Consider the following 24,927-nt stretch of genomic DNA (forward strand, 5'->3'; position numbering starts at 1 on the left):
ATTGTTGGGTACGAAATAAAATGTTTTTCTTTTGAGATGTTCAGAAAGCTTTTTTTATTATTTTAATAGGTTATTCATGCTGCGTATGTATATTTACAATATACTTATTTTAATTCAAAATTGGCTTTCACATCAAGTTTTTTGGAGAACCCACTATAATAATCATGGACTATTCTGCCTGTACTCCTATCACATCATCAGTCCTGTTCTACTTCTTGTTATGTCTCCTGTTCCCAGTTGCTTTCCAACCTTCTTCTTACCAACAGTCACAGTTTATCACTTCATAAGCTTCCCATGTTTCTTGGGCAGCTTGTCATGTTCTCCTCCTTTCCTTTAAGGGAAGGCAAGGCAAGGCAAGGCATGCCAAGGAAAGCAAGGCAAGGAAAGCAAGTAAAGGGAAACACCTCCAGCAGACCACTGCTCAGTCATTCCCCAGCAATGGCTACTTTGGAAAAACTGTCCCCTAGTGTTATTGCTAAGCATGACACTACATGATATGGAGTACCTCTGTGCTCAATTCATGCCACCTGCCCTGGCTGTGTCTACTCCCAGTATCTTGCCCACCCCAGCCTACTTGCTGAGAAGGTTTTGATGGTGTGCAAGCATTGTTCAACAACAGCCAAAACAATCGTGTTATTAGCACTGTTCTAGCCAAAAATCTACCACACAGCAGCACCATGTGGGCTACTACAAAAAAAAAAAAAAAAAAATTAACTCCAGCCCAGTCAAACCCGGTACAGATGGACAAACTATTAATCTCCAACCCAGTCCAGGACTGTTAATTGAAGTCCACAAGTGCTAATTAAAGAAAAATATTTTGGAACAAAGAAAATAGAAACAAAACAAAAGTAAGTAAAGTCAATAATGCTTTGAAATTCACCAGAATAGAAAATCCTAGAAAAGAATTCTGGACTGAAAATCTTGAATGATTACTTCATAATTTTACTGTATGCTTTAAAACTGAATGAATGCAAATTTGTGCTCATCTTATGAAACCTTTGGATTTTCATGGAGTATAATTTTTTAAAAATGTCCCTTTATTATGTTCATCTGAATAGATATATTATTCAGTGCACAGGAAAAACGTAGCTTTGAGAATGTGGCTGGTTTATGTCAGTATTGAACAAACTGGAAGCAAAAGGCAGGCGCCCTTCAGGAAAAAATAATAAATAAGTAAATAATGACAATATAAGCATTTGTGTTATTAAAGAGGCTATCATAGTTCAATTACATGAGTAAATTAAAGTTTAAATTGAACCTTTCTTTTAGAATTTATCTTTTTTCTTTTTTCTCTTGATTATGAAACTTTAACTTTCTTTTCAAATAGTTTTTTCTATGCATGCAATACAGCTTACAATAATTTGGGGTTAGTCACATAACCGTGATGCTCGAAATTGCTTGTGAAATATACGTACAGGCTGAGATTTGTTCATTTAGTTATTTTTTAGCTTTTGTTTGTTTCATTTAATTTTATCTTATGTTTTTAGTGCAGTGTATGAATTCTTTTTGGAAGAGATCTTATACAACGATTAGTTACTGAAAGGAAACTAAAGAGCTTCTTTTCATTACTGGATTGTTCTGCTCAGCAGACACAATACAGCCTGAGGCAAAGCCACTATATTTCTGAATCTGAGCCTGTTTGCATGCAAGGATAATTGACTGAGTTTGCAGTTTCAGAACACTGTTTTCACTGACAGTCTTTTAACATTTTCAATTACTGTAGAATAGGAAATGAGCTGAATTAAATTTCAGTTCAGGATTCTGTTAAATTAATTTCCAGATTTAAAACATTTATATAAATTTAGATTATGCTAATTCAGATTCACCTTCCATGTTCCAACTTTCACTGTCCCTTGCAAGATGAAGGAATAGCTAACATTTATAATGCAGAATTTAAACTGAAAATAAGAATGAAGCCTTTAGCAGTAACAGAATTGTATGAATGCCAATCCAGTGCATCATGTGAGACACATATTCCACAATTTCACTTTTCAATCTGAAAAGTCTATCTTCAGACAAATTAAAAGAATACTGTAAAAATGTTAAGGATACACGTTAAATACAAAGGATTATAAATGCAAATAAAACATTAAAAATTCATTGAAAAAAAAGTCTATCCATGCACAGTCCTAAATCTATTTTCCTTTAGGGAAACTACATGCAATCTGATGCAAATCCCATGGAATTGAGCACAGCTTAAGAGCCTGAATTTTGCACACTCTTTTGGCAGATATGACATCCACCCAGAATTCTGTTTTCGGTGAGAGAAATGGTCATGGATTCAAAATTGATGGAAAGTAACATTAAGTTAAGATCTGGGTGTACATAGCATTCACTCCAAATGTTTTTCTCTGAAGACAAATCCCTGCTGAGAATTTTTCCAGCCCTCATGTCCACAGTAGCACTGAATTGCAGGAAAACATCTAATTTCACCTCATAAGAAGGATACAAATCCTCCTGACAAATGCTCAGGAATTAACACAGAACTTCCTTTTTAATCCAAACAAGGAAATGGGGAACAGAAAAGTGAAAGACCTTCAGAAAGTTAAAATCTAGCTCCAGAGTATACCACAAATCTCTGAATGGTTGTCAGACTTCACTATAAAGTCTGTAACTAGTTCTGCATGTATCTTATGCGTGAAGAAATCTGCTGTGAGGTAGATCATAGTGCTGAGTGGCCCAGTGCAGCCAGGCATGTTCCTAAAGATAATATCTGTCAGTATTCCTGGGCCAGATGGACCCTTCCACTGGCTCAGCTCAGTGGACTCCAAGGCTTATTTTGCAGATAAGTGAAGCTTTTGCTTCTATTATATTCTGCACAGGACTGAGGAACCATGAAATCGCCATAGAAAGGTAGATAAGCTGCTCCTTAGAGTAGATGTATGGATAAGAACAGACAGCAACTTCATGTTATCTCAGACAGGCAACTGCCAACCCACAGAACTTGGTAAATGCCCTCAGGTCTGTGGAGAGTCCAAATACCACTTCTACATAGTGGTAATGTTACTTACACATCACAGCTCAGGGATACTTTCTGAGGACATGGGTGGATGATATCATGAAAACAAACAACTATCTTCAGACACCATAAGAAATTAGTTTTGAGAGTTCTAGCCAGTACTGCAAAGACAGAGTCTTTACTTCTCAACACTGTGGGAAAACACAGAAAAATGTTTTACTGATAAATTGATAGACAGGGATTTGGACAGGAAACAGTCTTTTTACTGCAATCTTTGTTTTGAGATGCAGGGATTGTCTTACATGCTTCACCTATTTGCTAGGAAGTTTGGACATGTAAATAAAACAGCAATGTCTTTAAAAGAAATTGTGAAAGCAATTTTGGTATTTATGTATTTACATCAAGTTGCACCAAATATAACAAGTGAAATTACTGTATGAGTTATCTTCTCAAGGGTTAAGAGTGATCAATGTGAACTGTAAAACTCCAAACAGAGCACAGAGTATTCAGCATTATACAGTACTCAGAGTGTCAGAGAACACATATGCATGTATGATAAAGTGTGGAGGGTCTGTGTTTGTTTTCTCCAGTACCTAAGAAAAGGTAAGACCATGTTCAGTTATTGAGGATTACACAAGAGTAGCAAGGAAACACTTGTGACACAAGCAAAGGTACATTCATCTCTCCACACAAAGAGTGAACAAAGTCAGTGTTAAAATTCCTCTTGTGAGAACTGTGACAGGGGAGTGGTTGAACACTTCAGCGGGACTGTCCTGCTTGTTACTCAGAGACTGTACAGCATTGTTCCTTATTTAAAGTTGCAGTCTGATACTTTTACTAAACCGCTGTGTTTTGCTTTTACTGCTTGTCAAAGTGTGGCATCAATAAGATGTCATTTTAACTTAAATGTCAATTTAATGTTAAATACTCCTGACACAACAGCACGAAGCACTGACACCTTTATACCTGAACGGCAAATCTCACTGATCAGTTAACAGGAAGGGTAGGTCCAGCTGTGGAAATGCCTATGGTTACAATTTCTCTTCCTGCAACAGATAGAGGTTTCTCAAGGAGGAAAGTTTTAAATGGACTGGAGGCGGGGGGATGGGGTGGAATCCTCCCAAAGAATAAATCTGGAATTATGAAAGAAGAACTGACGTTATCATCCAGACAATTAGCAGTCACAATAATCGGTTGTGGCTACAACATTATGTATAAACTTCTATTTTTACACAGATTTCTATTGATGTCTTAGAAATTTAAAACCATCTTAAAAGCCCTTTTTTGTTCCTTAGATCTTTCACAGACTTCCCCTGATGGATAAAAAGAAAAATATCTAAGGGGAGACAAAGAACTTAGCTATTTTTGCAATCTCTGTTTAAAAGGAGTAAAAAAAAAAAAAATAAAGGAAAAAATGTACAACTTTGGCTACATTCTTAAGACCAAAATGACTGCTCATATTAGAAGACAGTCTTATTTCCATGTCTTTGGTATATAAAAGACATGTAAACCAAAATAACCTATTGATATCTGACATTACCCTCAGGAAAAAAAACTTCAGTCCCATCAAGCTTTTGTTATCATTTCTTCAACACTGAGATATGAGTATTCACCAGAGTCATTCCCTCTGACACCAGTGTAGCTGTTGTACTGAAGAGTGAAAACATAGTCTCTGTTATTCATTACAACCTACTTCCACCCTAATTTTAAGGAAGCAGCTTCATACTGACTTGCCTTACAGGAAGTAGACAAGTTTTCTTCTTTGTTCCTTTTGTTCCTCTGGTAGACTCTGATTCAGTTATTGTGCAAATTACAGTTTCATTGACTCTCACGGAGATATGGACTTTTCCTACCAATCTCAGGCTAAACTATTAACAAAATGTAACTGTCTCAATCTTTCTGAATCAGAATTTCCTTAAACACAATTACTATTACTTTATTCCTCGGTCAAAATATTTCATATCTTCTCCAAACAGTTCAGAAAGATTACAGATTGCTTCACCATCCATTCCAGTAAAAAATTCTCTCTGTCCACTGTGCTAAATCTATTTCCTTGAAACCTTTTTGTAGTTATGGATCACAGAATGAAATTACAATAATTTTGTTTCCATTCAGTATTGTTTCTAGCCTGTAGCAATCTTATATGTATCGCGCATTTCATTAGAACTTGAATCCTTCATAGATTTTCTTTTAATATCTTATATTCTAATTTCTACAATTTTATACAAGCCACTCAGATTCTGGATTTATAGAATTCTGTTTTATTACTTCAGTAATGAGATTCTGAAAACAGAAAAAGGTTTCTTTATGCACATTTCTGTTCTCCTGGATCATTAGCTTTTTCTACTGTCCTATTTGTAAATTTAGTATCATCCACAGAATTCAAAATGTTAAAAAGATGGAAAGATAGTATTGTGCTGAACTACAATAATAACCTTTTAGTACGTCTCTTTAATAACACATTGCAATTGTTCTAAAACCCAAACTTCACAGCTGCACTAATCTTACTTTCAACGGTATTCATGAGAAGAAAAGCACTATAAAGGCAAACCATTAAAGGTAGCTGATATAGCCCTCCAGGCAGCCAGAACTAAGCAACCAGATAGGGAATGACCAGAATTGATTTACTACTAGATTTATTACACCATCACTTTTTCTAGCACTGTTCTTAGCTCTTTCTAAACAGTCTTACAGTATTTGTTATTCAGCAGAATATATATATCTTATTTCCTTCATTAAGTCCACATTTTAATAGTGCTTTATCTTTTTTCTTTGTTTAGTAATCATAAAGTATCTGGCATATTTCTATCTGATTGAATAAACTGCAAAGTAATCTCTCAGGGAAGTTAACTCCAGCTGTAAACTAGAATTTGATTAATTCAAACAGATAATTATCATTTTGTTTGATGTCCAAACACAAAACTAATGTGTTTGTTTAGAAATTGCATTGGAACTGTACCAAAAGATTTTTTTTTTTTTTAAATGTAAATAATCCCATCCAATAATGAATATAACTTTCTGTTATACCTAATCTTCAAAATATTGCTTGGAGTGGAATCTTTCCAAAACGGGAGTCAGCACTGCAACCAATTTTCAAAGCACCTCAAAATAATAAATCTTATGCTTGTACTCATTCATAGATGGTGAAAAGCACCAGACTACAGTGTTTGAAAATAACACTGAATATGGGTTGTTTTTACAGTCAATGTAATCAGCTGGTTAGATGGTCACTACCTCACAAATGTGTTCTCTTGAATTTGACTTCCTGAAAATACATGTGAAAAGTAGGTAATTACATTGTATTTATAAATGGGGATCATCTTATGTTAGAACAGGCAGAAGCAACACTCATTACAGATAAACATTTCAACATGAACTGCTGCAAAATGAGCACGCATGATACTATAAATGAGGAACAACAAAAGGAATGAAAATGAAAATGGGAATGGGAATATATCGCATGAAGATCTTCCCTGTGTACACAGTTCTGCTAAGATTACTGTTAGAAGACTATCAAATTCTGTCTACACACTTGCAGATATATGGAAACACTTGATGGAACAGAAAAAAAGAGATTCAAAACTAATCAAACAGCCATGGGAAAAAAAACTTTAAGACATGAAGTATATATGAGCATACATAAAAATATATATATATATATATATATAATTTTAATTTTGACTGCAAGGATTAAATGAACCTTATTTAAGATCTGGCTACATATAAGTTTTCTGCTACAACATAAAACCAATATACTCAACCCAAAATATTTCACAATTCATTCTTTTTCAAAACCCACTGCTAAATCTTTAAAATGGTAATGCTTTCTAAATTTTAAAGGTTAAAACTTTGCTTTTAGTGATGTTCCTAAAGCACTAACACCTATCAAGCAGTGCAGGTAATTAAAGTTCAATCTCATAAACACAGTACATCTTAGGTAATGATCTTCATTATTCTATGAGAAATCACTGCAGCTGAGAAATACACATTTTGATATACATATACACACACATATACATTTCAGTATACAAATAGAAATGTCAGTCAGACCATATTTGTAAGCTACTTACTTGTATAAGTGAGCTGAAATCCTTGGTCAGTATCAGATCCATTGGTATTAAACTCTATCCACAAATGATTAGAGGTGCTGTTTAGGATAACTCCCATCATGTCATTTTTGGTGAAGGCTCCCAGTGAGCGGGAAGAACTGTCTTTTCCATCATACACCTTGTAGAAACAAAATAATAGCATGAATAGTATGAAACTGGACATCTGAATATTTGAATCTGAATATCTGAAAAACTTTATACAACAATTCCAATGTTAGCTATGCATTGGAAAAATCTTGTGTGTATATCATGTTAGCAAATACATTTTTTAGTTATGAAATTCAGTGAAATACAGCATATTGTCACCCTTAAAGTGTTCTATAGCTTTTTTTTTCTTTTTCAGTTTTGTTAGTTCATCTTGAAGGAAATTAATATTTATACACAACTCTGTTTTCCAAAGTTTCATATCTTCACATTATTTTTCATGATAACTCACAGAGGTTAATAGAAGTATAATTTCTAAAATCACTATTGAAGTAAAGCTGAAAGAGGCAAACCCCATTCTGCTTTGTTCTTTCCTGCCTGGAGATATCAAAAAGCAGAACTGAAGTATTAAAGTCAATATATCACTTTTTATTTCAGACTCTGAGCCTGCAACGTCTTTTGTTTTACTGTAGGTTTTAACAAAGAAAGATAGGTCTTCAAAGAAATATGTGAGTCTCTTTCTTAACTAAGTGCAGAGATGTTCTTATTTACTAGGTTACTTTATCTAAAAATGTCAATAGTGGACAAAAATAACAATATTACCCCCTGTCATTTTTCAAATCCTACAATGATTAAGAATGTCATTTTGACTATTCACCAATACAAGACAAGAACGAAGAGCTGGTATTGATTAGGGAATGGAAAATTACTTTTGCTTATTGGAAAACCTTGAAAGACATGAAGTCCCAAAGTAGCCCTCTGTAGTTTTTTGTCTCAAAATGAATTTATAAACCTGGTTTCTTCTTTAATTTAATTAAATCACCTATACTTTCTTATGGAAAAATAGACAAATACAAACTGTGTTTCACACTCCCAAGACATGTAACAGTCATGTGGATTCTTCTGCAAAAGTAATGAATCTGAACAGTTGGTTTCTAATATGAAGTGAAAGATAATTTACTCTGACCACAAATGTCCTACAGTGATTGGATATTTAAGCTGCAAAAACAGTAAACATCTAAGCTCTGGATCTTCATCTCTTCATTCTCAGATTTTGTGGTACCCAATAAGGATTTATCTTAATTCCAAACAGAAGCCAGTGACCTATTTAACAATCTAAATTCCTGCATTCAAGTCACAGAAACTTCTTCCTATTTTAATGTCCAGCTAGATGTAAAAACAAAATTTAGAGACCCATCTTTAGAGATGACGAACAATTGCAACTACATTTATGGATGATAACCAACTGTTAGAAGCAGAGCTATCTTCCCAGTGTAGAAAATACCATTATGCCATCAACATGTTAATGTCTTAAAAGAAGCCTCATTCAAATCAAGTGCTGCCATTAACAAAATAAAATAATAAAAACAACATGCATAAAGATTTTTTAATATGAAAGCACAAATTTAGTTTCATGAATATACACAGATGTAAATAACAACCTTCCTTCAAAGAAGCTTCTGAACAATAATAGATAGTACTAGCCACTGTTAGAACAATACATGTTGTCCTTATTACTAAGGCAAAGATTGTCTTATACCAGGATACATAGATGAGTTATTGCAAGCCACAGTCAATTGTAATTAACACATACTTAGCATACACCTCTTGGCAGAAATGACTTCAAGCTGTGCTAGCAATATTCAAAAAAAAAATGCCTCCAAACTCCTACCACTGTCCTGGGCCAGAACTATAGATCTATCTCACTGATTGACTGCACTTTATTTACCAGAGCTGGAAATCTATTTTATAAAATAATTATTGTAAAAAATAAAATAATAAAATAAAATCTCATCATATACTATGCAGAAAACATAGATATATTTTAATTTGTTTCAGAGATTTACTAGTTTCAATGGAATGATGGACTTTTAATTGTAATTACTAGTAAATGCTATCTGTATTAAAATAAAAGTGATTTTCACTTGTTTTTAAAAGACAAAAAAAATACTATGAATAACTACAATTGTTCCTTAGACATCCTGCTCCAATGGTGTTCTACCTCACTGACTTTACAGATACTCTTGATGCATGAGGATCAGCAAATTAAATCATATTCTCTCTCAGTATTAATCCAGATACAAATGCAAATGTCATTTTATGAAATAAAAATAAGAGGAATCGTGTGAAAGCAGCTGTAAAAAGGCAGGGACTATTTTTAACTGGTAACACTTGTCCTCCTGTTACTAACATTACAGACAAAACTCAGTACATCTCTATTCTACTAACTGAAACTACCAATGAACAAATAACAAGAATTGAAGCTCAACCATCCATATTGATAACTTCTTTGAATTGTCCCTGTAAAAGTTTTGCTGCAAGCCAGGCTGCATTTTCCCTAACAGTTCTTGGTCACAATTTGGCGATTAGTGTGGGCCAGGACTATTCCCAATATGCAGCTTGTGTGCAACCATTGTGTTCTGATGTATGGAGGAGATACGCCATGTGTGACTGCCTCCAGAGCCAGAAAACATTAATAACTGGTATAGACATTGCCACTATAGGGCGCATGCTTAATTCATGTAGGAGAACCAATTTCAAACATAACTCACAATTACCAAGTACTATTTTCTGTGCCATGGAACAAACTGAAAGATATTTGGCCACATAGCTTCTGAAAGACATGAAATTATACCCTGGTTTTAGTGTTGCCTCTAAAAAATTCATGGTGATTGCACGATAAAGATATCAGCAAAAGAAACCATTTTAAAGAATTAAAAAGTTTCAAGTGGTCATTGAAGCAGAAAGATGAGGAATCTGAAGTGTCAGTCAGAAAGAATAAGCTTTAAAATACTCAGCTTAGCTATTCACCTCAAAATGGTGCCTCTGTTTCTATTTCTTTTAGAAATATTTCTATTTTTTTTAGAAGTCAGAAGTTCTGACTTCTTTCCCCTCAGTTCAAGTTTAAACCTTGCTACAGCTATAGGAAGCTTTGCCCATAACTTACAGTCATTACCCTGGCAATACATTGCAAGTACTCTCCTTGAAATCACTTATCTTGCCCCTTTCTCATGTACATAGCCTTATGTCAGAAACACTTTTGAAAATTATATTATTCCCCATGCGCTACTTAACTTCAATATTTAGATGACTTTTCAGTTCGTACTTGTGCCAACAGCAAACCTAGTTAAACACACACAGTTGAAGCTGGTTTTACATTTTAAAAGCATGTAGGAGACAGAGCACAACTCTGTGCCAGAGCAGGAGACAGGCACAACTTGATTGTTCACACAATATTTATTGTTAGTACATCCTTGGCACTCATTTAATGCAGGCCTACTACCACCCTCACAAATCTTTTCTGAGAAAATGTTAGCCCAGGAGATGCATAGGCCAGGGACTGTTTCCAAGAGGAGGTTTAAGTGAACCACCTTGTTTTGTAAGATTAGAGAGTTTAATGTTATGGATGTATTCAAACTGTAGAACTTGGCCTTGGGGGCAGTAGAGAACAATCGTGGCATTGTTTAGTGTACTAAGATAAATGAAGCCAGGACATTCGAGATGCTCCATTTCACCTAAGTATTTGTGAGGAACTGAGAGGTACGTGCTTGCTCTGCTGCTGGGCTGAAAATACGCAGGTGAGAAGAGAGGACAGTGCTACTGTTATTCATGAGGTAAAATCTCCCAGTAATGGTGCTAATGTACATGTATCTGCTGTGGGATGTAAAAAGCAGATATCTGAAGGAGAAGTAAATGCTGGCTAGATTTTCTTAAAATCCAGTTTCTCTTTCTGATAATAAGAATAAATTACTTATAACTAAACTCTGCAATTCCTTAACTGTCGAGATCTTTACGGTATAAAGTCTTTTCAAAGGGAGGGAAATGTTTTTAAAATAGTGCTTTGATGGTTTGAGAAATAATTCCCATATAGCTTCCTGACATTGTTATGTATCTTCCTATATATGTTCCCAAACTTTTGTATTAAATCCTCATGGAATTTTTTGCCATCTTACCTCAAATAGTGATATTACATACTTTGTAAGACATTTGTGGAGCATTGACCTTGGCATTGCCAGGATTGTTTCTCAGATGTTTTTCTTTTTCCCCTCATTACTCTCTCTCACACACTGCTGAGCAGCATTTTTTACCTTTTCTCAAATATGTTTCCCAGAGGCGCCTTCATCTCGGCTGCTGGGCCCACAGCCATGCCCTGCAGTGAGGCCAATGGAGCCTTCTGGAACCAGCTGTGTCCGGCGTGGGGCAGCCCCGGCCTCTCCTCACAGCCCCAAGCCTCTCCTCTGCAGCCCCCTGGCTGCCAGCACTGTGCCACAGATGCAAAATGCAATACTATATAAGCACATATTTTCTTCAAAAGTAGAAAGATATTCAGGGGGGAAAATGTTCTGTGGTTCAGCACAAGGTTTATAAATATTCTGAAGATTCAGTGCATCCCTTGCAAGCTGCTTGAAAGGCAAAGTCTTGGGGCTTTCTTCTGTGCAAGCACAAGATAATGTCTGGTGATTATACCATATTTTGCTCATATTTATGTACACAGAGGAAAGAAAGCAAACTTCAGAATTCTGCATCTCTGCCAAAGCTTTGGGGAAGGTAAGCATTTGGAGAGCGTTATAATTTCCCAGTTGCTCAGATTGTAGATCTGGTCAGAGTACATTAAAATTTATTTCTGTCACAGATGCGGAGATCTCCCTCACAGACAAACCACAAAAGAAAAGGGAAGAGACTAGATAGTATGTATTCGCCTAAACCATGCTATATGCAAAACAAGCATCCACAGTTAAGATACAATTCTGAACCATCTTAGGGAACTAAAGTAAAATAGCATGTTAGCTGAGAGTGAACTCATCCATGCTGAAAAATGAGGTGCTGTAGTCTATATGGTATCTCGCTTTTTCCTAACCCATATTAAAGGGACAAATTTCCTTGGGGAAAAAGAAAAAAGATAAACTACTTCTTTACACAGTACATCGTGAACTTTCAGGATTTATTGTCACAGAACAGGTACGTACTATCAACTGATCTAAATGGCTAACAAAATTAAAAGACAATAGGTCCATAACAGATAATGAACAGAACAGACAGTAAAACGTGGTCTAACTTAACCCAAAATCTATGGATGCTGGGGAGACCTATGGGAAATGGAGCACAGACAAGTGGTCAGGCTTGCTTATTTTACCCAAATAATACCTTCTATTACCGTTATCAGAGAAGGAATACTGAGCTAGATGAACCATTTGGATCAACTCAACTAGGTTAAGTTTCTAAGATAACTGGCATTGCTTTGGAAAACAAAATTCTTGCTGGCTTCCTCTGCTAGATTGCTAGAGTGTTCTCTGCTTTCATCTAGCAGATTTTAAATAATCACAAAGCGTCTCTTCATAGTGATAATCAAACAGCATCATCTCCTGATGCATGACAAAAGCATTTCTTTCAGTCTTGAAGGACATCCTCCAAAGAATAGCTAAAAAAAATAAGAAGCTGCATAGACAAGTTTATATAATGTGAACGCTAGTGATACCTTAGCCAGGCTGTCACTAATATAAACAAAGCAAGGACGAACCCCCAGACATTAACATTCAGTTGTATGCTCTATTTAACGTTCAGCACATTTTCAGTCAGGATTTTGGCCTTCTCCAATTGTCAGTCTTCCAGACAATGTCTGGGTAAAGTTTGGGAGCTTGCATAGATCAAGGGCTGATTCCCATGGAAGTATATACAAGCACATCCTGGCATGGGAGTGGAGACAAAATAGACATTAGTTCTATAAATGCAGACTATGGAGGAAGAGAGTTTAATTGTGTAGATGGAGATTGTGCTGTGCTATTTGCTTCTCATTTAGAGAACAGGCCTTGCAGTTCAGACATGGCCTTAATTTTGCCTTTGCTTCCTTTGGATCCTCAGGAGTAATATGCTAACAGATTTATTAAAGAAGAAAGTATGTGACACATTGCCCTGAACAGCTTTCTCTCCAGCAAATCTTTCTTACATCTCCAGGGAATAGCTCTAAGTATGCTTGACATAACTCCTGAAAAGTTCTGAAGAATAACTCAGTTTCTTAAATGCTTGTTTAGGGTTTTCCAAGATATTTTTTTTTTTTATTGCTGTTCAGGTAGTCTCTTAAATTGTTTATAAACTACACATGTGCAAAGCTTCTCAGAGACTTAAGTACAGTATCAAAGCAGTTCAGCGGTCAATTAAGTTCTTCTGCGTCTGCTGCATCTATTCATGGTTTTGTGGGGATCTATGCTACCAAACCATGGAACCTGGGAGCAAAGGACAATATAGACCATGTATTTTGCCCACCTACTCAATTTTCATTGATCTAAAATGAAACCTACAGGCTAATAGAATCATAGAATATTGTAAGTTGGAAGGGATCCACAAGGATTAAGTGCAACTCCCAGCTCCGCTTAGGATCACCTAAAAATCAAACCATGTCTAAGAGCATTGTCCAAACACTTCTTGAACCCCAGCATGCTCGGTGCCATGACCACCCTGGGAAGCCTGCCCCAGTGCCCAACCACCCTCTCAGTGAAGAGCCTTTCCCTAACACCCAGCCTGACCCTCCCCTGTCCCAGCTCCATGCTGTTCCCTCGGGTCCTGTCGCTGTCCCCAGAGAGCAGAGCTCAGCGCCTGCCCCTCCGCTCCCCTTGTGAGGGAGCTGCTTGTGATGTTTTTAAGTTTTGCTTAATTCATGGTTTGATCCAGTCTGTACTTGCTACAAATAACAGTATAGTAACAAAGGTATGAATGTTTGTATTAGGAAAGCCAGTACTTAAAGAGAAGCCTCCCCCCCCCCCTTTTTTTTCCTTTGATTTTAAAATACTCACACATTTACATAAGGAGACTCATCCGATGGAATAATAGATAAAAGTATGGTAAACAAAATTTGCTCTATAATAATATCTTTAAACTACTGTGGGAAGTGCAAATAAAAAATAGTACAATCAGGTTAGAAATACAGACAATTATTTCTAACATGCTAAATGGGTTGCTATGATATCCCCAGATAGCAAGTTGCTAACTGAATTCAGCGTCCTCAGTGATTTGAAGTATCAATTAACTCTGAAAAATTAGAGACATAAACTTGAAAGAGTAATTTAATATATGCTCAACACTTCAGATGAATGTCATGTTTTATTCCCATACAAGAATGCAGCAGCCATTATTAAAAAAATATATTATGAACATACTGTATAGAAGTATATGTTAAAATCTGTTCATATTTAGGGTATGTTTCAAACGTTAGCTACAGAGTAAGAGCGAAAGAAAGAAAACCAACTTCTTTAAGTACTGCTTTAGTCAATATAACAGAATCACAGAATGGTTGAGGTTGGAAGGGACCTCTGTATGTCATCTGGCCCAACCCCCTGCTCAGGCAGGGACACCTGGAGAAATAAAATACACCTAGAGCAATTACAATAATCTATATTAGCTGGCATCTTCGTATTCAAATGAGAAAATTAATTAATTTGAAAGAAATGCCCACTCCGTGCAAGATAAATAAGAGAATAAAAATGTACTGATAATGTACCATCTGCAATTAAAAACTGTCCTTTTTTAAGCAATCCCAGAGCTTCACTTATAAATATTCTTGTGAACAGAAAATAATATTTACACCTTAGTTTTCAAAATTCAAGTTTACATTTAAGGTTTTCTTTTTACATTTACATCCAGTGTAAATGGCCTAATATTTCTGTAAATACAACTGAACTTGTAATGTCACCTATATTCAGACAGAATTTACATTCGGTGTGGGAAGGTGAAATGAAGATAAAGATATTTGGTATTAAATACTGAGTCATTCATGTAATGTGAATGTTGAGCATGATAGAAAGTGAAATAAGTTTTCTTTTTACCTTAACAATATCTCCCTCACGCAGCTGAAAACTCCTGGCTCTAAGATGGATCCCTTTTCCAGCCTCTGTTTCAATTTTATAGATACATTCATGGTTGTTGTCATAATTAGATGGAAAATTTGGAGACAACAATGTTCCTTCATTTCCAGAGACAGTTGCTCCACATTCAGCTAAAGGAGACAGACACAATAAAAAAAAAAAAAGGAAAAAAAAGGAAAAAAAGAAGTGAATTATCGATTTCAAGAAAATGTAGGTTATTTTCAGAAATATTTAGTCGCTATGAAAACTCTAACTTGCTATGACTATCTAGGAAAAGTACGTTTCTGCTGGATTTCATCTACAGGACAAACACCTAAAAGCCCTACCAAAGTTGCTATTTCCAGCATTTCACTGGGTAAATGTGCACTTAGGTGCTTTTATCTAGTTCCCTTTACCTCCAATTTATTCCTTGGTCCTCCCATTAGGCTAACCTATAACGCAGCTCAGCCAGATTCCATAAAAATTAGAGGTTCTGTTGAAATATATTTATTGTGGTAACATTTCAAATAAGTGTAACATTGATTTCACCTACTCGCCTGCACAGCTTTTACAAGTACTAGAAAAAGCAGACAATAATCTTCTGAGATAAAGCAGTCTGGCAATAAATCAAAAGAAGTCACATATTTTTTCCACCAGGTATGAAAACAAACAAAAAAAATACAGAACAAACCAACAGTTACTGATATTAGTCAGCATCAAGCAGACAGCTCCCTTCCTTTCAAGGTAAAAAGTAGGTGAGTCTTTTTCACAGCCACCTGTAGTAAGAACTGACACTTTCAGGAGTAGAAGTTTTTGTCATTACTTCCCAGTAAAGAAATATATAGGAAAAGTAGTGTGTTTCAGGCTGTGGGCTCAGTTTGAATTCAGAATAAAGGCTAATAAAATTATTCCAAATGTGCAATGTAAATTTCAGCACATAAATGAACACACTGAAAGAGACAGAAAAGAATATTGATATACTGTTCAAAAAAAAATTCAAAATGCTTAAAAATGGCATTAAAATGCCTTCTAAAACCTCCAGTCAATATATATTAATCTACAATTTTTAAGATTGACTAATATTTATGCTTCATTGTTCAATCTAAGGATAAAATATATTACGTAAAATGCAGATTTTGACCTAAACATCATTCAGAACTTATTCAGAGTTCGGCACAAACCTGTTATAACAATTAACACAAGAACACATAAATGTGTAATAATAAACCAAAAGATACATTTTACAGAAGTGGTAACTGGTAATTTTTTTTTTCATGTACATTTTAAATAGACTCTTAGGGCTCATAGGATATTCAAGATATTCAGTTTTGGAAGTGTGGATTTTAAAATTTTAGCACTGTAAATTTTCTTTTTTTTTTTTTAGAAAAAATGTATTTTTTTTTACAATCATTTTGAAAATACAGTGTAAAGATACAGCAGAAAAATCAGAAACTAATTCTTTTAAACATATTCAGGGAGTAATGCATGTTTCATATTTATATACAAACTATCTAAAAATCTTACATTTAAATTTCAGAGGCCTTGACAGACATCAAAGTTACATGCCTTTGCTTTTGAAAAGGTCAAAACCAGTGAATTATTCTGTACTTCTTCCCTTCAATAACATTGAAGAAAGAAAGGACGAAGCAGAAGGTGAAGGAGAGGGAAACTGGGAGGAATGCATAAAATGGGGGAAGGAGGGAATGAAAGATGAAAGGAGAGAAGAAAGGAATTTAGGAAGGAAATAGTCTTACTCAGTCTTTCTGCTCTACATTTGGGCTCTCCCAAGGAAGGAAATCAAAAGGATCTGGCTCAGGATCCTTGATTTAACATGTAAGCTAGAGATCATTTTCTATTTTAAAGTAGAGCTTTATGTTCTCTTCCTTAGGTTACTTTGACCCTGAGCTGCAGTATATTTGATAGGCAGAAGAGTGTTGAAAGTTAGCCCCTGCCACAAAACCTCAGATAGCTGAACTGTTCCTTCATGGGACAGTCTAAAGTCATTTTATATTGTTTAAATGTTGCATAGAATATTAGAAGACTGACAAATGAACTAGATGCTATGATACTTCTTTGGTAAACGATCTCTCAGATATGGGATACTACTACATATGGTTATATATAAATATCTGTATACATTTTTTGTGTGTGCATTTACATATGCATATGTAACTCTTTTTTAATTGACTTTTGGGAAGAAAGTGAAGTGCCTTATGCCCTAAGGACTTCAACCAAGTATTTTTTATAACCATCCCTGCACACTGGAATCCATGATTGCACCAGGGTTTAGAAACTCTGAACAGCATCCACGAACAATATGCAGCGTGTCAACAGGAAAAAGGCATCTCTCCCCCTTTAGGCCCTAGTATTCTACTCAGCAATACAGGAAACACCATGTGGGTTTGTTTGGTTGGTTTGGTTTGTTTTAAAATATCTACAGTAGAAGGTACTGTTAAAAAAATAATAATCATGCAGTAATTAACACATGCAGCCAGAACGTATGACACCTAAATTCAATTCACTTTTCTGCCTCTGGGAATCCAAACATGCATCTCCTACAACTTCTAATTCAGACAAATTGATTAGAAAATGAACAAATGTTGGCTAACCTCTTTAGCACAATGGGTAGGGCATTAAACAAGGGAGGAGGAATACTTCAAGGAAATTCATGCATTAAACAGTTAGAAAATAATATCACTGTTACCCTGTGACTACCAAACAAGTAGACTTGAAAAACACACTCATGTTCATTTCCATTTTCATTACCTCCAAAAAATCTTTAATTCTTTATGAGAAATGAAAAAAAAAAATAGTCTTTAGCCACATTGGCAAGATCATTCTGCTAGGAGGTATCAGCCATTATTTAACATTCTTTTACAGAAACGAAGTGAAACCAGATCTCCTACATTCTTGATTAAAGATCGAACCATGAAGTTTTGCATAAGGAAGAGATATGGCTTATCCACTTATGGTAATTTAAAAATAATAAAAAAAATGCCAATCACTTCTGAAAGATTTAATGCAATGTTCCTTATCTAGCACATGTGCTTTATGAGTAACTACTGATTTTAGCACCTCTAGTTAAACAGACAAATCTTATCAGATGATTCTGAAAGAGCTCTTTGTTTCTTGGCTGCAGAGGACTTTCACATCACTATTTTACTTCAACACCTTACAGATTCCTTTCACCCACTCCCTGGGAGAATGATCTGCTTCCCAAGCCCATACAAATGAAATAGAAAAGACTTCTTATGTTCCCTGCATATGAAAATATATATATATATACACACACACATTTTTGCTTGTATTTTCATTTATTAAGCACTGAATTACTGTGTTCTATGTAAATAGTATTTTCAGGACTAGGTCCTCCAGGTGTAGCCTTTTTTTTTTAAAAAAAACATATTTCACACTGCACTTTGTTAGATTATATGACGTGTTAAACTAGTATAATTGTGTGCATATGAATGCAATTTAATATCTGCATATGATAAACTTTAAAAAAATGCTATAACACAGATGTAGCACTTAAATCACACACACACACAGAATCATCTAGGTTGGAAGAGACCTCCAAGATCACCCAGTCCAACCTCTGACCTAACACTAACAAGTCCCCCCACTAAACCATATCACTAAGCTCTACATCTAAACATCTCTTAAAGACCTCCAGGGATGGTGACTCAACCACCTCCCTGGGCAGCCTATTCCAATGCCTAACAACCCTTTCGGTAAAGAAGTTCTTCCTAATATCCAACCTAAACCTCCCCTGGCGCAGCTTTAGCCCATTCCCCCTCGTCCTGTCACCAGGCACGTGGGAGAACAGACCAACCCCCACCTCTCTACAGCCTCCTTTAAGGTAACTGTGGAGTGCGATAAGGTCGCCCCTGAGCCTCCTCTTCTCCAGGCTGAACAAACCCAGCTCCCTCAGCTGCTCCTCATAAGACTTGTTCTCCAGACCCCTCACCAGCTTTGTTGCCCTCCTCCGGACTTGCAGGAGCACCTCCGTGTCCTTCTTGTAGCAAGAGGCCCAAAACTGAACACAGTACTCGAGGTGCAGCCTCACCAGAGCCGAGTACAGGGCGACAATCACTTCCCTAGCCCTGCTGGCCACACTGCTTCTTATGCAAGCCAGGATGATGTTGGCCTTCCTAGCCACACTGCTGGCTCATATTCAGCCAACTATCAACCAATCCTCCCAGCTCCTTCTCTCCCAGACAGCTGTCTAACCACTTATCTCCCAGCCTGTAGCGGTGCTTTGGGTAAAATAAATTATTTTCATTCTACATGAAACAAAAAGAGAAGATCATATCCATGATGGACACACAAACAGTAGAGCTCCTTGCAGAGAACTTAAGCACAGAGACCAGAGCCAGAAAAAAAAAATCTAATCTCCTTAATAGCAACCATGTGCTCAATTTCACATGTTGTGTAAGATGGTAAAAGTTAAAACAACCTGATTAAAATCAAAAAGGCCAAGGGGAAGGGAGAAGTTTATGCTGATGCCATTTTACACAGCTGGGAAAAGCAACATTCTCCATGTTAAGGGAAGTTTCATTTTCTTATCCCTATATCTTTCCCTTTATTCCACAAATCCCACTGAAAGTGAATATATTTAAAACAGTTTTTACCACTTGCATTAGCTTGCTGGTATTAAACTTTCTCAGTAAATTTCCCCAGTAATTTTTCCCAGTTTTCATAGTACTTAATTTCATTAAGACCAGCCATAACCTTGCCTAGTCTTTATTTGCATGAAAGTTCTCTAAAAATGATAAACAATAAACCTAAAGGCCACCAAAAGCAAAACATGAGCAGCCAACATTAAGCAATCCTTCTACTGCCATACAAAACTGTCCAGATTCAAAAGGAGATTATGGTTAATGTTACTAACAGCAGCTACAAATCTAAGAGAATTAATATAGAGACGTCTACATCCATCATAAGTGTAAGGAAAGCGTGAAAAAAGCTTTGAACTAATTCCAGTTGAAATGGTTTCAGTTACTTACTTGGTCATGTTGTCCTTTCAGTATTCAAAGCTGAAGCAAAGGCACAGGAATTGTTGCTTCTAGAAACAGCCCAGCTCTCTGTGCTGTGCTTTGCACACTGCTGAGCTGAGCCAGGTAAACAAAACCAACACAGCTGCTGCTCATCCTGCTTGATTTCTACCTTTTTTGCTTTGCCCCGCCCCTTTCCCAGGTAATTGGTTGGGTGCCAGGTGGGCCTAATGGTATATAAGCTGCAGGTGTCCTGTGGGAGAGCTCCTTCTGTTAGAGCTGCTTTTTTGGGGGGGGTGAGGGCTTTGTTTTTTCTTCAGCCACTTGCAGGGTTCTTTAGGTGGGTCAGAGTGTGGGGGCTGATGTGTTTCTAAGTTGAGGGAGGTAAGCATGTCTTTTTGAGGTGACAACTAGTAGGATCTTTTAGAGTAAAGCAAGCTGCGTAGTAGTAGGTGCCTTTACTGCATGCAGCTCTTCTTCAGGTGAGTAATTTTTAGAGCATGCTTATGAGTAGGGAGATGATGTTACTTAGCATGTTTGCTTTGTGGTTCTAGGTCTCTTATGATTTTTGCAGAATTATGGGGCTTACTGTGAATGTGACCTTATGCCTTCACCTGTGTGTCAAATGCTGTCGAAGTTACAAGCTTGGTGCTAAAGTGATGGAGCAGGGTTTAGGGGAAATGTATCATCCAAGTTCCCTGTGCCAGTGAGTATCTGAAAACAGCCGAAGTAGGCATGTAAGGTGTAGTCTTTCTCAGGACTAGGGACAGTTTCTTATATTTCTGGAGCTTTTTTCTGCTGTTTTGCTGGCTGTAGAGTCTTTACAATGCAATACAGATCCCTTCTTTATTTTGTTTTCTTATTATGCCTGTTTCTGTAGTCATCTATTTTTTAAAATTGTTTACGTTTTTTAACTATCAATATGATCAGTGGCACCTAAATCTTTAGATTAAACAGAAAAGACCCATTTGTCACTTTAACCTAAAATTTACCTCCATTTTCTTACATATTTTAAATATATTTTGTAGAAAAAGCCAAAAAAATGGGTAATCCATGAGATTTCTCAAACGTCTGTTTTAAGCAAAAATAGACAAATAAAGAAAACCATAAAAAATATGTAAAAAGAAATGAAAAAAATTCCATTCAAAAGTATAGGAGAGACCTCTTTTGATCTAGAAAAGATGTAGTGGGGTTGTCATAATTCTTAAACAATTTTTTTGAGGCTGGGGGAGAAAGGAAAAAAAAGGTACATTATTGTAGAAGTAACATAAAATAGCACCTACTGTGCTCTGACAGGGTCCATAAAATTAAGAGGTTGTTTTCATATTGAAGGGATCTGTTTAATTGAAAATAGGCTATAAATAAAAAGTGAGGAAGATTTAAATATGAAACATTATTTAATCTGGAAAAGAATTAGATTGTAAACTTTGCAATAGCACTGAACACTTACGTTACCTCATATGAGATATTCAATGTGTTAATTCACATTAACTACCCCAGCTAATCTAGTTCCCTAATTTGAATGAGAACTGCAAAAGAAACACTCGGGTATTGGAAGGAAGGAAGATTTCCATTATAAAACATTAAATTTCAAGCATCTATTTTTTAAGAACAGGAGATTTTTTTCTGATGTCTTCAGTGAATAGCTGTGCATTTTTAGGCGAGGATGAAGAGCAAGAGATAATGACCTTCTTTAAGAATATGCCCTTATTTATTCAGTGTTTTAATTGAATTGTAATGCATGCTAATTTAAATAAAAATGTGCTCACAGTGCTACAGAGGTTTGTGGTTTTCTTGCTGAAAGAAGAATAGATTCACTAAAATCCAAATTTTCTACATAGTTTGGTTACTAGTAGGGTAGAAAGTTATTGTCATCACATCTAAATGGCTTGTTACATCGCTAAAACTAGCATATACCAAAACTAAATTTGTTCTGCACATATAAGTTACTGGTTCCAATTCCAATTTTTCATTTTTCAAATCTGCCAAACCATAAACATCTGCCAAATGGCAGCATCTAAAAGCCAATACCACTTAAACTTTTAAGAAAAAATCAATATAGCATCGAGTCTGTTTCAAAACATGACAAGCAGATAAAAGCAGATTAACCTAATTCATTATTACAACTTTTGAACCTTGAGTGCTTTTTAAAGTTAATGTTATGTATTATGAAATCTAAAATATTCACCTTAGTTATCCCCTAGGTATACTATTAGTCAGTGTGTACTACCTATAACCACAGCCAAAAGGTTTTAAAGGAGAAACTATATGCTTTTATTTTCACTACGTTTTCTGAGTAGTCTATTATAACCTTGTTGAGAACTGCAGCAGACTGGAAAATGCATCTTATTAAGCTGTTCTTTTATTCTCTTGCAGTGAGCGCAATCTGCCTGGAATAGACGGTTGACCCCATTCTTTGTTCTTTTGCTTAATAAACTCACTTAAATTCCATTTACATAAGTAACTTTTTTTTCTTCTTTCATTGTCTTACTTGAAGTAGGATAAAAGGAAACAGTAGAAAGTAGATTTTTTGAAAATCATATTCAGGAAGTGTTCAATGAACACAGACTCCATAAAACAAACAATTCAGGGCTCTTGATATGCTTTGAAATACAGTTCATGTAAAAACGTAACAATAGCTTTATTTAATGGAAAACTTTACTTTATTATTCTTCCATATGTCTTGCTAAAAGGTTTGACAGGATTTTAAACAGATCTTCAATGCAGAGATCAAATAAAAGTAGTATACTGCCAGTTTAAAGGCTTCTCTGCCACCAAGCTCTTCTACTGAGTGCAGAATATCTTTGTTGTATTTACAAAATGGTGCAGCAGTTGATAAAATGAGAACAAGTTGAGCTCAGACAGTTAATACTTCTTTGTGTTTCTATTGGACAATATTGTTACCCAGTAGGATGATCATCCAACATTATCACAAGGGCAAAGGGATCATGGATGAAGTGGAACCTGCCATCATGATCTGTCTTCATACATCAGCAAGAACTTAGGTTTTCTCCACAGGCATTGACTGATGGGCCTCTAAAGCCCATAGCTGTGCATATGACTTTAATATAGACATGATGTGACTGCACTGAAGCACAGTTTCATGTACAAACTCAGGTGCAGTGCAGGGAGATGAAGCTTCTGATTAACTGGAATGCCACATCCAGCCAAGGTGCACATGAAACTTGCACAGCACCTCTGCCGCACAGTGCCTTAACTTCTGTAATGCCCTTCATTTCCAGTTCTTCAGCCACTCTTTCACTTGTAAGCCCTATGCAGGACACCTATGTGCTGCTCTTGCTTTCACCTAGCACTGGTGAATTCTGAATCACTGTTATGCTGGGTTTCTCCTTAAAAGTGGCTGCCATGGACACTTAAACCATACTGTTCTTACCCCACTTCTCACTCCTTTGCCCTATTGCTTTTAGCTTGTTTGCATCACTCCTAACTTGGTGGCTTTTAGCTTTTAAGTTCGTATTGGAATAAAGCCTAGTAGATATGAGCAGATAGTGTTTTTGTTTGCTTGTTTGTTTTTAATACACAATAGATATTACACAATAATATACACACACAGCTTAACTACTAATCAGTTTGGAGCGTGCACACTATTCATTGCAACAGCTACCACCACCTTATTCAGGGGTAACAGCATCATAAACTACTTACAAAGAGCTTGAGTGGGTCTTCAAGAGAAATAGAAGTATATTACTGAGAAAGCAGTAAGGTGTTGGCTTTTTCATCATTACTGTAATCGTTTTTGCTCATCATTACTGTAATCATCATTTTTGCCACACACTTTATTGGAGAAGTATTAGTGTGGTGATTCTCCTTCCTCTTCCCAGCTGCTGCTTAAGGACTGACTTTCCCTTTTCTTTCCCTATCCTTACCTTTCCTTTTGTTTTTCCCTCAAGATAGATTTCAAATCATCATCAGCTATCACTCACATGTCACTCCTCAGACATTATAAAAAAGCTAGGAAGCTTTACTATGTTGTGTGACATGGAAATAATAGAATCATACAATCATTTAGGTTGGAAAAGACCTCTAGGATCAAGTCCAACCGTTAACCTAGCACTGCCTAGTCTACCACTAAACCATGTCCAAAAGCACCACATCTGTGTGTCTTGAATGCCTCCAGAGATGGTGACTCAACCACTTCCCTGGGCAGCCTGTTCCAATGCTTCACAACCTTTTCAGTGAGGAAATTTTTCCTAATATCCAACCCAAATTTCCCCTGGTGTAACTTGAGGCCATTTCCTCTTGTCCTATCACTTGCTGCTTGGGAAAGAAAAATTATCCCCACCTCCCTATAACCTCCTTTGAGGTTGTTGTAGAGAGTGATAAAGTATCCCCTGAGCCTCCTTTTCTGTAGGTTAAATAACTCCAACTCCCTCAGCCACTTCTCATAAGATTTGTTCCCTAGACCCTTCACCATCTTGGTTGCCCTTCTTTGGACATGCTCCAGCAACTCAATGTTACCTAAAAAATTAACAACTTAAATATGACGGCAGTTAAATACAGAGTTCCTAAGTACAGTGGACCCTGGATACATGCAAAAACTTAATATAATCTAAAGATTTATACATTCAATACTAATGCTGTAAAATTTTCTGCTCATATACAGCCAAACATAAATGAGAGCTCTCTTTGCCTAAACACTAGCTAAAAATCAATAGCAGTTTTCAGACTTAGTCTGACTTCTCAAAGGTGATCTAAAATTCAAATTTTATGCTACAGAAATTTTAAAGAAAACAATGAACGCCAGATCTCAAGGGTCTCAAAGAAATCCCCAGTACTATCCAGGCTAACAAGCTTCCCACTTACGCTTCAGTCTCCATGGAAATTAACTCAATGCTACAACATGACAAAGTATCTTAATTATAATT

General features: G+C 36.1%; 1 protein-coding gene and 1 long non-coding RNA gene across 15 annotated transcripts in view; one reads left to right on the forward strand and one right to left on the reverse strand.

The window, feature by feature from the left end:
* CSMD1 (CUB and Sushi multiple domains 1) overlaps positions 1-24,927 on the reverse strand; it is a 1,157,973-nt gene that overhangs the window by 232,302 nt on the left and 900,744 nt on the right. For all 14 annotated transcript variants that reach the window (XM_083828025.1, XM_083828026.1, XM_083828024.1 and 11 more), the window contains 2 exons: positions 15,030-15,199; positions 7,030-7,186 (listed from right to left, as the gene is read on the reverse strand). In XM_083828025.1, coding sequence (XP_083684151.1) covers positions 7,030-7,186; positions 15,030-15,199 — 327 coding nt within the window. The remainder of the gene's footprint in view (positions 1-7,029; positions 7,187-15,029; positions 15,200-24,927) is intronic.
* LOC310896118 overlaps positions 1-24,927 on the forward strand; it is a 254,818-nt gene that overhangs the window by 128,392 nt on the left and 101,499 nt on the right. The gene's annotated exons all lie outside the window — the stretch shown is intronic.

This window comes from Anser anser (genome assembly GCF_964211835.1).
Source record: "Anser anser genome assembly, chromosome: 3".
In the NCBI taxonomy this organism is placed as follows: Eukaryota; Metazoa; Chordata; class Aves; order Anseriformes; family Anatidae; genus Anser; species Anser anser.